General features: G+C 37.7%; 1 protein-coding gene across 2 annotated transcripts in view; it reads right to left on the bottom strand.

Moving 5' to 3' along the window:
* The window catches only part of TMTC2 (transmembrane O-mannosyltransferase targeting cadherins 2), a 438,609-nt gene that overhangs the window by 157,117 nt on the left and 263,530 nt on the right, over positions 1-17,962 (bottom strand). For both annotated transcript variants that reach the window (XM_045082958.1, XM_045082959.1), the window contains one exon: positions 294-379. In XM_045082958.1, the coding sequence (XP_044938893.1) occupies positions 294-379 (86 nt within the window). The remainder of the gene's footprint in view (positions 1-293; positions 380-17,962) is intronic.

Genomic DNA, 17,962 nt, shown 5'->3' with positions numbered 1-17,962 from the left:
GTCTGTGGGTAGGCTGGGCCCTCGAAGAGCTCAAAATATTTTCAGCTTGAACTCTAGATGAATAAAAGTTTCATTATCTTAATATAGTAAAAAATGATAAATGGATATTAAAACTTGATTAAATGGAAGGGAGATGTAATTGGTAGAGGCTCATAATCTGATTGGTAAGTGTTCAGAAATAGAAATAGCATGTTTTTTTCTCTCTGAGGCTGTAAGTCACGAAGATAGTTTTCGTGGATAAAGAAGGGGGGAAAAAAAAGAGGTGCTTTCAAGGAACTTGAATTATTACTTACAAGCCAGGGTAGGCCTGCTTCCGATCGCCAATTTGTAATAATGTAATGCTTCCGCAAACCTGCTGTTCTCCTGTAGAAGTAACCCTCTGCATGAGAAAAATAGAAATTTGGAGAAGGACTGTATTACTACCCATAAAACCACAAATTTGTATTTTACATTTCAAAAATAAAAATGGTCAAAGGGACTGTAAAAATGCTGACCTGGTACTATAAAAACAAATTCTTAATAGAAGGAAATGATTCCTCAGGAGAGAAAAGACTGGCTGGGTATCAGCTACATTTATATTGCATTAGAAAGTATTAAGAGGTATTTCCAAAGAGCACTTTACCCCCCGTGAACTTTTCCCTTTCCAGCAGTTTTTCTCTCCCACTGGAATGACAAACCACCTGGATTTCTTCTTGGAGCAAGCACAGTTTTTCATCAGTTCATAAAGGAAACTTGTCTAAGGCAGTGATACAAACACACACACACACACTTAAACATGAGAACATGAGGTCTCTCTCTCACGAACCACATTACCGTGACTGCCTGAAAGGCAAAAGGTAATCTGGGTCAACAGGATAAAGAGAGTCAGAATTTAATCAGATGCCATAAAGGAACAGAGAAAAAGATTGAAGGTTATCCACATTGTTATCTCCTTAGTTTCTGGATTCAGTCAAGTAAGTCTAAATTGTAGAATCACTGGGCAAATCTCACTGCACTGTCGTGAGACACATTTTTGCCTCCTCACCCTCAGACAACCCCGCCATGGGCCTCCTGAGGAAGTCCATTAGGCAGTGGCCACAGGGATTACCCATCATTCCAGACCCCACCCTTATGACCTAATCAGAATCAACTGTAGTCATATCTATGAAAATTCAGTGTCAGAGAGCTGGACTAAGTTTAGAAAACTCTCTCAGCAGCTTTTTGGCTTATGTCTATTCTCCTGTAATCAGTGAGGATCTTATAGACATTTGGCACCTCTATTGGGCCCAAGTACTGCTCTTCTCAACCTCGAACTGCAGAGTCCACTTGCCAGCTACTGAGGCCTTTGCAAAATGACCAGGCTCCTGATAAAAACTATCATTCTGGAGAATATTTTAAAAACACTCACCTTAGTATTTAATGGGCAGCACTGAAAATACATCGAAGAAAATCATTTCAAAATTAAAGTTTGCCCACTCGTATCATTAGCAAAGATTAACCTAGTACTTTTTTTTTCTTTTTCTTTTCCTTCGCTTTTGGGGGCAGAGGTGGTGGGCAGAGAGAATCTTGAGCAGGTACCATGCCCACTTTGTGAGCCTGATAGGGGGCTCGATCCCACAACCCTGAGATCAGGACATGGGCCAAACTCCAGAGTCAGACACTGAACTGACTAAGCCACCCAGGCACCCAAACCTCACTAACTCTAATAGTTGTTTAAAAGTCACATGAACAGACCAAACATCACTTATGTAGAGATATAAATATACATTTCTATAGAAAGTTTTGAGCAACAATTTTTTTAAAGATTTTATTTATTTATTTTTCAGAGAGAGAGCAAGCACGGGCAGGCAGAGGCGAGGGAGAAGCAGGCTCCCCACCAAGCAAGAAGTCCAATGTGGGACTCAATCTCAGGATGCTGGGATCATGACCCCAGCCGAAGGCAGCCGCTTAACCTACTGAACCATCCAGGCATCCCTTGAGCAACAATTTGTTCATGAAATTGATATGTTTTATTGCTGAGTATTCTTTTTAGCTCCTAGAAACAAAGCTTCCTGCAGTACTCAAAAGTTTGTGAAAATGTTCAGTTGTCTTTTTTTTTTTTTTTTAAAGATTTTATTTATTTATTTGTAAGAGAGAGAGAGTGAGAGCGAGCACAGGCAGACAGAGTGGAAGGCAGAGTCAGAGGGAGAAGCAGGCTCCCTGCGGAGCAAGGAGCCCGATGTGGGACTCGATCCCAGGACGCTGGGATCATGACCTGAGCCGAAGGCAGCTGCTTAACCAACTGAGCCACCCAGGCGTCCCTGTTCAGTTGTCTTTAAAAGTAGGTATATACCTGAAACTACTATAATACTGTATGTCAACTATACTTCAATACTAATTAAAATTTTTAATGGAGTAAAGGGATGCAATACTCTTTGGAAAGACCTGAGTCTCTTCTTAAAAAAAAGATAAAACTGTTAAAGATAAAGAAGACTCACATGCATTCCAAAATAGGAATACTTTTCTCCACAATAATAACTTATTGATAAAAGGCTGGATTTCCAGTTAACTAAGCTCATATGCATTATCTCATTTCAGAAACTTATCTACCACCTTAATTGCCTTTATCACTTTGATTCAGATAACAAGATCCTTCCCCTTTGATACAAGGTTAATGGTACCAGAGGAGAAATACCATCAAGATATATATTTTTTTAAGATTTTATTCATTTATTTGACAGACAGAAATCACAAGTAGGCAGAGAGGCAGGCAAAGAGAGAGAGGAGGAAGCAGGCTCCCCGCTGAGCAGAGAGCCCGATGTGGGGCTTGATCCCAGAACCCTGGGATCATGACCTGAGCCAAAGGCAGAGTCTTTAACCCACTGAGCCACCCAGGTGCCCCACCATCAAGATATTTAATCCTATTTTTTTCCACCTCCTTTAGGAATCAAAATCTTTCCATGAGCCAATCTCTTTGTCCCTTACAGTTTCCTTTGCCTTAAAAATACAAAAAAATATTCATGTGCCCCTTAGCACAGAAAGGAAGAAAAACCTCTACAACCTTTACTCTTTCCTATCTCCACCTCTACCATTCCTTCTTCTCCTCAGACTCAGATTTCCTTTCAGAATAATCAATAGTATAAATGTCCAGTGACTCAAATCCCATATACGTCCTAAATCCCGCTCCAGCTCTAAGTATCAACCCTCCCCCAAATCATGGGCTTCTATGAATGGCCCATGCAACTACAGCATTTGTGACACTGTAACTCCTCTTCCTTCCTGAAATTCTCTGTCTTCTGTTTCTTGCAGACCAGTTCCCCCTAGTTCTCTTGACCTGGGACCATCCTACAGAGTCTAAAAAAGCCATCCCTTGAAGAGCATTCATATACTCCTTTACAAGAAGCTGGTGCTTCAGAGGGCTCTGTCTTCTCTTTTCTCCATACACAGTCTCTGTATGATATCACGCATTCGTGTAGAGATGGACTGTACTCAATTCTGAAAGAGTGACTGATCTCCTGATATCCAGACCTATTTTTGACAGCTTCCTGAGCTGCATCAAACTCAGTGCTCGCTGGATTTCAAAATCAACACATTCAAAAATTGAAAACAGCATCTCCAGATCAAGATTAAATAAAAACATAAACAAAGGAAATAAATAAAAGAAGGAAAAAAATCTCCTCAGCAATCAGGATTGTCATTCACTGCATTTACTAAAATCAGTAGCCTGGTTATCATTGTTGACCTTTCGCTCATACTCACAATTCCAAGTTTTATAAAGTCCCCAAAGCCCACCGATGCTTCTTTCTATAACTCTTTATTCTGCCTCTCAAGGTTTAGCTTTATGGCTCTATCAAAGCCCTCTGTATCTTTTATTGTCACCTAAATAACTGCAGCAGCCCACTAATTAGTCTCCACATAATTACATTTCTAAAGGGCAAATATGCTGTTAGGCTAGACAGAATTAACATGAAGGGATGAGCACATATCTCTGACAATGTGCCTAAAGACCATAAACCTCGCAAACTGATGAGTTCAGCCTCATGGACTCCCCAACACAGATGTATTATATTCCTGTCATTGCCCAATTCAAAAAAATATATACAAAGAGAAAATGATAAATGGCATGATCACTGCACCTAGACAATCCTGTCCAGCCTGCCTGACTCTTTAGAGGACCCAAGTCCCACGGAGTGACGCAGCTGGCAAGTGTCCAGGATTATATATCATGTGGTTCTTTGAATGTAAGGGCATCACCCCCTCCATTTTAGGAATAAAGTTAACAGTGGAGTGGTCCAAGTTAGAGGGCTGCCAGGGCTGATTTCTCAGGGCTAGAGATTTTAACGAAGCATCAATATGCCCTCATGTGCACGCTGCAAATGTGCACAAGACAGAGATGCACACGCCTGTGGGTGCACAATCTTTAGGGGAGACAAATAAGAAAATAAATGGTGTGGAAAATTACTCTGGTAGAGGATGGGGGACCAATGCTGACCCAGCTCACGAATGGACAAGTGAAGGTTCAGAGTCCAAGTGACACTGGCAAAGGCTTGGGATAAGTGACACTTAGCCAAAGGGAGAAAGTGTTATCAGCTCCATGTTACACAGGAAGAAAAGAGGTTCAGAAAATTTACCCACTAACTCTAGGTTTTATGACTAATACGAGGCAAAACGAGGACTGGAACACAGTTTCACTGAGAATAAATCCCCGGCTCTTTCTAGAAGGAAAGGAGTAAAGAGAAAATAATTCCATTTGAGGTACATGCATACGAGCTTGTTCTCCTTTCACTCTAGGATGCTCCAATTCTGTAAAACGCTAAACTTGCATCGATGCTCTAAAAAGAGAATGGAACACGGTTCAGGTAGATCAGGATGATTATTTAAAAATAAATAAATAAAAATACACTTCAATATACCATCAAACCACAATCTAATGAGAAATCATTTTATTCATATTACATGAAATTGATTTATAATTAATGAAACTAACTCCATTAATGTAAAGTTGAAGCGACTGTTGAGAAAGAAATGGAAAAAACAAACTTACTGATCTCTGACTAATAAGGTGGGGTCACTTTTATATATCTGTATATGGAGGTGGGTATATTATACTATTTTTAATAGAAAAGATATTTAACTTTTCATATTTCTCCCCCTGTGATTTATCCTTGAGAAACAATGAAAAGTAAGCACCCAGTGAAGAAGAATACAAATTGGGAAAGCAGAGAGAATAAATATTGTTTTAGTCAAAGGAAGAAAGCACATCTGGGTCTATAAAGTCTTATTCATTCTAACAGTTAAATTTTAGAACACAATATTAAAAAGAAAAGCCACACACACATAAAACAACAAAATGCCCACCCGTATATCCTTTCAACTATTTTTAATCTGATTTTGATCACATATTCTAGGAATTCCCATTGAGTACGGAGAATTTTTTTCCTCTGTGAAAGTTTTGCCCATCTTTATGCCAGTCTCCCTAACAATGCTGTCTTTGTCTAAAATGTCATTTTTAAAGAATCACAATAACCTAGACACTTGATAAATGAAAACCAGTCAAATCCATGATAACAGTGGGTTGGACAGAGTTAATGCAAACATTAAATGTAAATAGGCATACAAACCCCTAGCTGATTCTAAATATTGACAGAGACAGACTGGGAACATTTATTTAGCACCATGTTTCTCATTCAGTGATGACTTTTGTCCTCCCCATCCTGTACCCAAGGGAATGTCGACAACGTCTGGAGACATTTAAGTTGTCATACCTGGGTGAATTCTACTGGCATCGAGTGGGTAGAGGCCAGGGATGCTGCTAAATATGTAAACATGTTAGAAAACACAAGACAGCCCCAAAATAAAGAATTTTCTGGGCCCAAATACCAATAGTGTTGAAGTTAAGATACCACATTTTGTATCTCGAATGTACTAACAGCAACACATTTCTTCAGACCTTCTCTTTATGTCCCTGCCAATCACATACATGAACTCTGCAAAGAATATAGAAAATTATTAATCAAGCTACAGAAATTAAATTATGTTACAATAAAAATCTAACTTATCATCATTTCTACTTTTTTCATTACAAAAAGGCAAAAGGGACTGGGGCGCCTGGGTGGCTCAGTGGGTTAAGCCTCTGCCTTCAGCTCAGGACATGGTCTCAGGGTTCTGGGATTGAGCCCCGCATCGAGAGCTTGCTACCCCACCTCTCTCTCTCTGCCTGACTCTCTGCCTTTCTGTGATCTCTCTCTCTCTCTCTGTCATATAAATAAATAAAATCTTTTGAAAAATAAATAAATAAAGAGATGAGGGATGAGCAACATGGCCGAGGAGTAGGAGACCTAAATTTCATTTGCTCCCAGGAATACAGCTAGATAGCTATCAAACCAATCTGACCACCTACAAACTCAATAGGAGATTGAAGAGAAAAAGAACAACTCTAGGAACAGAAAACCAACCACTTTTGGGAAGGTAGGGTGTGTGCAGAAGTGAATCCGAGGTGAAGACAGATCGCAGGGGGAGAGGCTGGCTTCCGGCAAGTGGTAGAGTAGCAGAGCACAAAAATGAAACTTTAAGAAGTCTGCTCCACTGGGGGACTTCACTCCTGGCTAAGAAGGCAGTGGAGACCTCGCAGAGGCAGTGTGGTCTCAGGACCCTCAGAGTCATAGAAAGACCAAGACCAGACCATAGAAAGTCTTACTGCAGCAGAGCCCCCAGCTGTAAGAGCAGGGAAGCCAGCCGCAGAGACAGAGCCAAGGAGTGGGCCCTCAGCTTGGGGTTCCCTTAAATCTTGATCCAAGGCACAGGTGGGCCACTGCTTTTTGCGCAGGGACCCCACAACTGGCAGATTGGGGAGACACCCTCCTTCCTCTTCCAGGATGAGTAGTGTGGAGCACACTGCAGGAATCTTCTGGGTTTGGAGCCTCCAAAAGGGGCCCTGCACCAGAGATAGAAATGCTTGGTCACAGACTGGGTGAGCTCAAAGTACAACCAGAGACTAGGGAAATAGAAGGGATTGACGGCTTTCCTCTGAGAGTGCACTGAGGAGTGGGTCCCTGAGCTCTTGGCTCCTACAGGACAGGAGATTGGAAAGCCGCCATCTTTATTCTCCGCCAAAGCAGTACATAAAGTGTTCAGGGAAGAAAAAACTAGAGTAAAACCAAGTGCATTACTTAGCTTGGTCCCTGGCAAGGTCAGTGCAATTCCATCTACAGCAAAGACATTTGGGAATCACTGTAACAGGCCCCACCCCAAAAGATTAACAAAAACATCCAGCCAAAACCAAGTTCACCAATCAACGAGGACTGTGAACTCTAGAGCTAGGGGAAAGCAACACACAGAATTCATGGCTTTTTTCCCCAGGATTCCTTAAGTCTTTCAACATTAAATTTTTAAAATTTCTTTTCTTTTCTTGATTCGATTTTTTTAAATTTTTCCTCTTTCCTAGTTTAAACTTTTTTAACTACCTTATAATACTTTTTTTAAAAATCTTTCTAAAATTTTCATTGTTATATTCTATAACTACATCGTATTTAACCTTATTTTTTGTATGGATGTAGGTTTTTTTAATGTTTAAAATTGGGGTTAAAGTTTCTTCTAACAGATCAAAATACACCCTGAACCTAGCACATGACTTTGTTCCAGTCTCCAGCCTGATCACAATCTTTCTACTTATTTTTTCTTTTGTCGACAATTTCTTATCTAATCAATTCCTTTTTTAGAATCCTTCTTTTAAAATTTTCATCTTTACATTCATATTCCATCCTTTCATCATGTTTACCCTTATTTTTGTATATATATAAGTTGTTTTTTTAAAAAAATTTTGGACTGCAGCTTATTCTAACAGATAAAATATACCAAAATCAAGTGCGTGGTCTATTCTATTCACCCATCTAACATATATATACATATACAGACACACACATACATACATACACATTTTTTCCTCCTTTCTTCTCCCCACAGTTTCAGGTCTCTTGCAATTTGGTTAGTGTATATTTTTCTGGGGCCATTGCTACCCATTTAGTATTTTATTCTCACATTCATCTATTCTCATCTAGAGAAACTGACAAGGCAGAAAAACTTCACCACAAAAAAAAAAAAAAAAAAAAAAAACAAGAGGCAGAATCGACGGGTAGGGACCTAATCAATACAGACATTAGTAAGATAGCAGAACTAGAATTCAGAATGACAATTATCAAGATGCTAGCTGGGCTCAAAAAAAAAGCATGCAAGATACTAGAAAATCCCTTTCTGGAGAAATAAAAGAACTATAATCTAACCAAGTTGAAATTTTAAAAAAAGCTATTAATGAGGTGCAATAAAAAATGGAGACCCTTACTGCTAGGATAAATGAAGAAGGAGAAAATCAGTGATACAGAAGACCAAGTGATGGAGAGTAAAGAAGCTGAGCAGAAGAGAGAAAAACAACTACTGAACCATGAAGGGAGAATTTGAGAGATAACTGATAGAATAAGATGAAACAATAATAGAAAGATCCCAGAAGAAGAATGAAAGAGATTGACAGAAGGTATATTGGAGCAAATTATAGTAGAGAATTTCCTTATATGACAAAGGTTACAAGCATCAAGTTCCAGGAGACATAGATAACCTGCCTCAAAAATCAATAAAGATAGGTCCACACCATGTCATCTAATAGTAAAACTTACAAGACTTAGTGCAAAGAGAAAATCCTGAAAGCAGCTAGGGACAAGAGGTCTATAACATACAATGGTAGAAAGATTAGAAGCAGTCCTATCCACAGAAACCTGGCAGGCGAGAAAGGACTGACATGATATATTCAGAGCATTAAAAGAGAAAAATATGCTGCCAAGAATACTATATCCAGCTATGCTGTCATTGAAAATAGAAAGAGAGATAAAAATCTTCTAGGACAAACGAAAAGAACTTGCAAACAACAAACCAGCCCTATAAGAAATATTTAAAGGGGTCCTCTGAGCAAAGAGAGAGGCTAAAAGTAACTGACCAGAAAGGAACAGAGATAATCCACAATAACAGTCACTTTACAGGTAATGCAGTGACACTACATTCCTATCTTTCAAGAGTTACCCTGCATGTAAAGGGGCTAACTGCCCCAATCAAAAGACACAGGGTATCCGAATGGATTAAACAAACAAACAAACAAACAAATCATCAATATGTTCTCTACAAGAAACTCATTTTAGACCCAAAGATACCTCCAAATTTAAAGTGAGGGGGTGGAAAACAATTTACCATGCTGATGGACATCAAAAGAAAGCTGAGGTGGCAATCCTTATATCAGATAAATTATATTTTAAGCCAAAGACCATAATAGGAGATGAGGAAGGCCACTATATCATACTTAAAAGGTCTGTCCAACATGAAGATCTAACAATTTTAAATATCTATGCCCCTACCATGGGAGCAGCCAATTATACAAATCAATTAATAACATCAAAAACAAACATCAAAATTAATAACATCAAAATTAATTAACAAATCAATTAGTAACATCAAAAACAAACATTAAAATTAAAAAAACATCGATACTAATGCAATAATAGTAGGAGACTTTAACACTCCCTCTTCACTGAAATGGATAGATCACCTAAGCAAAAAATCCAAAATGAAATAAAGGGTTTAAATAACATACTGGGGGGCACCTGGGTGGCTGAGTCTTTAAGCATCTGCCTTTGGCTCAGGTCATAATCCCAGGGTCCTGGGATCTAGTCCTGCTTCGGACTCCCTTCTTTGTGGGAAGCCTGCTTCTCCCTCTCCCACTACCCCAGCTTCTATTACCTCTTTCACAGTGTGTGTCTGTCAAATAAATAAATAAAATCTTAAAAAAAAAAAATGACACACTGGACCAGATGGACATCACAGATATATTCAGAACATTCCACCTCAAAACAACAGAATGCACATTCTTCTCTAGTGAAAATGGGACATTCTCCAGAATGGATCACATCCTGGGTCACAAATCAGATATCAACCAGTACCAACAGACTGGGATCATTCCCTGCATATTTTCAGACCACAATGCTCTGAAGCTGGAACTCAATCACAAGATGAAAGTTGGGAGGAACTCAAATACACAGAAGCTAAAGAGCATCTTACTGAAGAATGAATGTATCAACCAGGAAATTAAGGAAGAATTTTTAAAAATCATGGAAACAAATGAAAATGAAAACGCAACTGGTCAAAATCTTTGGAACACAGGAAAGGTGGTCCTGAAAGGAAAGTATACAGCAAAATAAACCTTTCTCAAGAAAAAAGAAAGACCTCAAGTACACAAGCTAACCCTACACCTAAAGGAGCAAGAGAAAGAAGAGCCAAGAAAGCCTAAACCCAGCAGGAGAAGAAAAATCATAAAGTTGAGAGCAGAAATCAAGGAAATAGAAACAAAACAAAACAATAAAACAAATGAACGAAACTAGGAGCTGGTTCTTTGAAAGAATTAAAAAGACTGATGAACCCCTGGCCACATTTATAAGAGAAAGAACCCAAATAAATGAAATCATGAATGAAAGAGGAGAGATCACAACCAACACCAAAGATATACAAACAATTATAAGAAAATATGATGAGCAACTATACACCAGCAAATTTGACAATCTGGATAAAATGGATGCATTCCTAGAGACATATAAACTACCACAACTGAACCAGGAAGAAATAGAAAACCTGAACAGACCCATAAACAGTAAGGAGATTGAAGTAGTCATCAAACGTCTCCCAACAAACAAGAGACTAGGGCCAGACAACTTCTCAGGGAAATTCTATTTAAAGATTTAAAGATTTCATACATATTCTCCCAAAATTTTTCCATAAAATAGAAGCGGAAGGAAAACTTCCAAACTCATTTTATGAGGCCAGCATTACCTTGATCCCAAAACCAGACAAAGGCCCCACCAAACAGGAGAATTACAGGCCAATATCCTTGATGAACAAAATGCAAAAATTCTCACCAAAATACTAGGCAATAGGATCCAACCATATATTAAAAGGATTATTCACCATGACCAAGTGGGATTTATTCCTGGGTTGCAAGTTGGGTCAACATCCGCAAATCAATCAATGTGATATAATATGTTAATAGAAGAAACAGCAAGAAACAAATGATACTCTTAATAGATGCTAAAAAAGCATTTGACAAAGTACAGCATTCTTTTTTTTTTTTTTTAAAGACTTTATTTGACAGAGATCACAAGTAGGCAGAGAGGCATGTGAGGTTTGGGGGGAAAGCTGCTGATTAGAGAGCCCAATGTGGGACTTGATCGAGGACCCTGAGATTATGACCTGAGCTGAAGGCAGAGGCTTAGACCACTGGGCCACCCAGGCGCCCCTACAGCATTCTTTCTTGAACAAAACTCTTCGAAGTGTAAGGATAGAGGCCACATACCTCAATATCATCATAGCCATCTATGAAAAACCTATAGCAAATATCATTATCAATAGGGAAAAATTGAGAGCTTTCCCCCTAAGGTCAGGAACACAGTAGAGATGTCCACTATCACCACTGCTATTCAACAGAGTACTAGAAGTCCTAGCCTCAGCAATCAGACAACAAAAAAGAAATAAAAAGCGTCTGAATCAGCAAAGAAAAGTCAAACTCTCACTCTTTGTAGATGATATGATACTTTATGTGGAAAACCCAAAAGACTCCACTCCAAAACTGCTAGAACTCATACAGGAATTCAGCAAAGTGTCAGGATATAAAATCAATGCACAGATATCAGTTGCATTTCTATACACCAACAGCAAGACAGAAAAAAGAGAAACTAAGGAGTTGATCCCATTTGCAACTGCACCCAAAATCATAAGATACCTAGGAATAAACCTAACTGAAGAGGCAAAGAATCTGTACTCAGAAAACTACAAAATACTCATGAAAGAAACTGAGGAAGACACAAAGAAATGAAAAAAATTTCCATATTCATGAATTGGAAGAACAAATATTGTGAAAATGTCTATGTTACCTAAAGCAATTAAATGTGTACATTTAATGCAATCCCTATCAAAATCCCATCCGTTTTTTTTTTCAAAGAAATGGAACAAATAATCCTAAAATTAATATGAAACCAGAAAAGATCCTGAATAGCCAGAGTAAAGTTGATAAAGAAAGCCAAAGTTGGTGGGATCACAATTCCAGACTTCAAGCTCTATTATAAAGCTGTCATCATCAAGACAATATGGTACTGGCACAAAAAGAGACACAATGGAACAGAAGACACAGCCCAGAAATAGACCCTCAACTCTATGGTCAACTGATCTTTGACAAAGCAGAAAAGAATGTCCAGTGGAAAAAAGACAGTCTCGTCAACAAATGGTATTAAGAAAATTGGTCAGCCACATGCAGAAGAATGAAACTGGACCATTTCCTTACACCACACATGATTTCTGTCCTGTAAGACAGGAATCCATCAAAATTCTTGAAGAGAACATAGGAAGCAACCTCTTCGACCTAAGCTGCAGCAACTTCTTCCTAGAAACATCATGAAAGGCAAGGGAAGCAAGGACAAAAATGAACCACTGGGACTTCATCAAGATCAAAAGCTTTTGCACAGCAAAGAAACAGTCAACAAAACCAAAAGACAACTGACAGTATGAGAGAAGTTTTTGCAAATGGCATATCAGATAAAGGGCTAGTATCCAAAATCTACAAAGAACTTATCAAACTCAACACCCAAAGAACAAAGAATCCAATCAAGAAATGGGCAGAAGACATAAACAGACATTTCTGTGAAGAAGACATATGAGAGGCCAACAGAGACATGAAAAAGTACTCAACATCACTTGGCATTAGGGAAACACAAAACAGAACCAGTGAGATACCACCTCACACCAGTTAGAATGGCTAAAATTAACAAGTCAGGAAATGACAGATATTGACGGGATGTGGAGTATAGGGAACCCTCCTAAACTGCTGATGAGAATGCAAGCTGGTGCAACCACTCTGGAAAACAGTATGGAGGTTCTTCAAAAAGTTGAAAATAGAGCTACCCTACAACCCAGCAATCGTACCACTTGGTAAAGATACAAATGATACAAATTTAGTGATCCAAGGGGGCATCTGCACCTGAATGTTTATAGTAGCAATGTCCACAACAGCCAAACTATGGAAAGAACCTAGATGTCCATCAACAGATGAATGGATAAATAAGTGGTGTGTGTGGATATATATATACATATATATATATGTATATATATATGTATATATATATATAGTATTCCATTATATATATATAATGGAATACTATGGAGCCATCCAAAACCCAAAATCTTGCCATTTGCAATGATGTGGATGGAACCAGAGGGTATTATGCTAATCAAGGTAAATCAATCAGAGAAAGACAACTACCATATGATCTTTCTGTTAGGAAGATTTTGAGAGGCAGGGCAGGGGTGGTCAAGAGAGGTAGGGAGGGAAAAAATGAAAGATGGGACCAGGGAGGGAGATAAAAGATAAGAGACTCTTAATCTCATAAAGCAAACTAAGAGTTGCTGAGGGGTGAGGGGGTAGGGATAGGGTGGCTGAGTTATGGACACTGGGGAGGGTATGTGCTACGCGGAGTACTGTGAATTGTGTAAGACTGATGATTACAGACCTGTACCTCTGGGGCTAATAATACATTGTATGTTAATTTAAAAAGAAAAAGGCAAAGGGAAGTGGAATTTTCTTTTTTAAAAACAGAAGTTTTTAAATTAAAAAGAAAATTATGGGCGCCTGGGTGGCTCAGTGGGTTAGGCCGCTGCCTTCGGCTCAGGTCATGATCTCAGGGTCCTGGGATCGAGTCCCGCATCGGGCTCTCTGCTCAGCAGGGAGCCTGCTTCCCTCTCTCTCTCTCTGCCTGCCTCTCTGTCTACTTGTGATCTCTCTCTGTCAAATAAATAAATAAAATCTTAAAAAAAAAAAAAAAAAGAAAATTAAAAAGAAAAAGTATGCTTGTACCACTTTTAGCAGTACATCTGAGCAAACTGTCAGTGGCTCTTTGTAATAAGATTACTCTCTAGATAGAACTGTAGAAGCATACAGATCTTCAACCAAAGTTATCTTTTGCCTCAAGTTCTAACAAAATCTTTCAAAATGGTTAAATTCTGAGTTACTGAAAAGTTGGTGTTTTCTAAAAGATTTTATTTGTGAGAAAGAGAGAGAGCACAAGCAAGGGAAATGGCAGGCAGGGGACAAATCAGGCTCCACACTGAGCAAGGAGCCCATGCTCGATCCCAGGACCCCATCCCAGGACCCTGAGATCATGACCTGAACCAAAGGCAGATGCTTTTTAATCCCCTGAGCCACCCAGGCATCACCAAGAGATGGTATTAATAAAGCAGGCCCATAAATGAAAAGTGTACTCTTTAAGAGTTTACAGGATGTTTACAAGCTGTTTATAAGCTGATGTTTACACAAAACATGGGTGAAACAGGACACAGTTTACGTAGTCATACAGCTTTAAAACTAAGGAAATACTAAGAGATACTAACGTTCTTCCTTTTTTTGTTGTTGTTTCATTAAAGCATAATTTGTGCTCCTACAACACATTAAACATTGACAACAAAATTACAAAAAAAATGAATAAATTTTTTTTAATGAACTGTTTCATGGTGGATATAGACAAGCAAACAGTCACAGCACAGTATAAATAAAGTATAAAGTGTTTTAGGGAACACATGAAAGGAATACCTTCCCAAGCTGACAAAATCAGGTGAGGTTCCAAGAAAAGTCAAGAATGCAGGGAATGAAGTTCCAGACAGATCAAGCCATGCATATACGATATCATTTTAATCGGCCACCAGAAATAGTGACAGGCCTCACAGAAATAAAATGACAATCTACATAGGAAATATTCTGGAAAATGGAAAGCTAAAACAACTTTAACTTAAGACTATGTTATTAATAGAATATTTCAGTAATGAATTATTTGTTTATTCCCAGAAATACTCACAATAGACAAATTATAGAAAGAGCCCAGATGCTCATCTTACAGACGAATGGATAATTAAGATAATTAAGATGGAGTATGTGTGTATATATATATATATATATATATATATATATATATATATAATGGAATATTACTCAGCCATCAAAAAATGAAATCTTGCCATTTGCACTGACGTGGATAGAACTTGAAGGTATTAAGTTAAATGAAATAAGCCGATCAGAGAAAGACAATTATCATATGATCTCACTCACATGGACTTTAAGAAACAAAACAGAGGATCATAAGGGAAGGGAAGGAAAAGTAAAACAAGATGAAATCAGAGAGGGAAACAAACCATAAGAGACTATTAATCATAGGAAAGAGAGTGTTGCCGGAGGGGAGAGGAATGGGGGATAGGGAATGGAGGTAACTGGGTGATGGACATTAAGGAGGGATGTGATGTTATGAGCATTGGGTATTACATAAGACTGATGAATCACTGACTTCTACCTCTGAAATTAATAATGTACTGTATGTTAATTGAATTTAAATTTTAAAAAATCGTTTAGCTATTCCCTGAGCAAACATACTTAGTAATCCATATAAATCAGGTAACTTAATGTTTACAAAGTAATGTTTCACGAAATAATTTGTAAGCCCTATGGCCCAAGTACAGAAGCCCCCTCTTAACCGTAGTATTACTTTCTGCTATAGTATTACTTTCAGCTGTTCAACCATGGCTGAAAAGACCATCTTCCTTCTAATGAATCATCAGAAGGTCCACAGTCACCCAAGACTACCTCCCAAGGCCTACATCATTCCCTGCTTTCATCAGGCAGCCATTTTATCATCTCATACCATCACAAGAAGAAGAGTACAGTACAATAAGATACTGTGAGAGAAAAAGAGCATAATCACATAACCTTTATTATAGTATAATGTTATAACTGTTGTACTTATTACTGTTGTTGCTAATTTCTTACTATGCCTAATTTATAAATTAAACTTTATTATAGGGATAAAGGTACAACAAAAAAGTATAATACAACATAGAGTGTGGTACTACCTACAATTTCAGGCATCCACTGGGGGGTTTTGGAACATATCCCTCCCAGATAAGTACCCACTAGGACTATTATAGTAACAAAAATATGTTCATCTTAAATTGAAAAGTTTTTCTGAATTTTATTTTGGCTGTCCTTGAACACATGCAGGTACTTTGAAACTAAGATGCTTTTCCTCAGAGATAAATATTATAAATTTTACATGTTCAGTTTATCCTAAGGTATTTATGCATTTGAAATTTCCCAACTGAAATTAGCATTGGTTTGGAGACATATCTGAACTTTGTATAAACCCAAATTTCCTAATCAATTTTGTTAATTTAGCTAATGACTCTAATAATGACATTTTATATAATTTAACAGTCAAATGGCATTACAGTTCCATTTACTGTTTTTTTTTTTTTTATGATTCAAGACTTATGCTTAGTTTTAGGCTATGTTTATAATGGGACATTTGGAAAAATAAATCTTTCATCTCTATTATCAAATAGAAGTGACAGAGCATGTCATGTTCATGCACAGAAATGTTTCTGCATCTTGCTTGATAAAATAGATATCAAGCAGAAATCTCAAGTGACTATACCACCAATAAATGGAATCTATATAGAGGGCAATATTATTATAAAGAGCAACTGACAATTAGCTCAGATGCACTGACAAAAGTGGAATAGGCTTTTTTTTTTTTTCAATTTTTAGAAAATTCCATTTCACTTTTGCCTTTATGAAAACAGTCCACAGAAATGATAGGTTGAAAAGATAAGCCTGGTTAATAAAATGGATAAGTTACTACTACTTGAATCAACTGCAGTAACTCCAAGATTTAGACTGACAGGAGCTCCCGGAAATTAGGTATCTAATAGGTACTGACCACTGACCTTACAAAAAGAACCACGACCAATCAGAAAGCCAGACTTAATAAGTCAGCTCTGTCCAATGAGATGAAAGCAGTCGTCTTGGTCCCTCTTAGGAAAGGTCCTGGAAGAAGAGGGACCGTGTTCACCCTTACTCTTCCTCCCTCCCCCCCCCTCTCCTGCTGAGAGAGGATTGTGGCAAGTAAACAGTCCTTCATGAAACTTTCCTATGACCCTTGGGGCTACACACCCCTGGACTTCTTTTTTGTAAAACAGAGAATACAATTTTAACAAGTTTAATGTTCTTTTAGGTTTCTTATCACATGCACACCAAAGACTTTCCCAACTGATAAAATGCCATATGTGGCATTTTGTTTTGTATTTGTTTGTTTTCTTTTTTTGAACCATTTAAGACATTAAAATATGTAATATCAAGTATTGCTCTGCTAGAATTGTCAGGGAAACTTCTAATTATATTTGAATAAATATAAAAAAAATGAGTTGTCTGGTTTTGAGTGATAACCAGACCAGGCGATTGCCAAGTATAAAAATAGCAATTAATATGTTTAATTAAAATTATATAACTTAAGAGTATAATGGGTGCATGAAATTGGAACTCTTAAATTAAGCTCCTAGATATCAGAGTGATCAGAGTTATCAGTCTTCACCCAAAAGAGTAATATATTAGTAGCTTTTTTTATTAAAGCATTTTAATTAATTCTCTCAATCCCTAAATAACTGGAAAGACGGAAACTCACAGCAATTATCAAGTGAAATGAAATAGGTAGGATTTTTGTCTCAGAAGAAAAAAAGAGAGAGAGAGATTAAGTGAGATATAACTGATTGAATTGGAGCTCCAAAGGAAAACACTACAGACAAAAGTTATACTTTCTCGTCTCATGTGGCATTTCTATGGCTTTTCAGGCACCCTGGGATAATAAACTTTGTATTTGAGGACCAAACAAAAGAACTCTTTCGACTCCTATCTGTTTTCTCAAATCATATGCTCAACTTTCTCTTCCAGTTCTTTTTTTTCTTTAATTAAACCTTTTCACTTTCAGAGGTAAAAATGACATTTTACAAAGATGACTTTGGGTGTAAAAGCACTAACAAGGAAATGGACATCGATTGTTGACACATAACCTCAACTTATGAGAATAGTATTTAATATATATGCTACTAGAAG

Source organism: Mustela putorius, unplaced genomic scaffold (assembly GCF_011764305.1).
Source record: "Mustela putorius furo isolate JIRA1106 unplaced genomic scaffold, ASM1176430v1.1 tig00000640_pilon_pilon_pilon, whole genome shotgun sequence".
NCBI classification, from domain to species: Eukaryota; Metazoa; Chordata; class Mammalia; order Carnivora; family Mustelidae; genus Mustela; species Mustela putorius.
The sequence above is the reverse complement of the archived record's forward strand: the minus strand, read 5'-3'. Positions and strand labels throughout refer to the sequence as shown.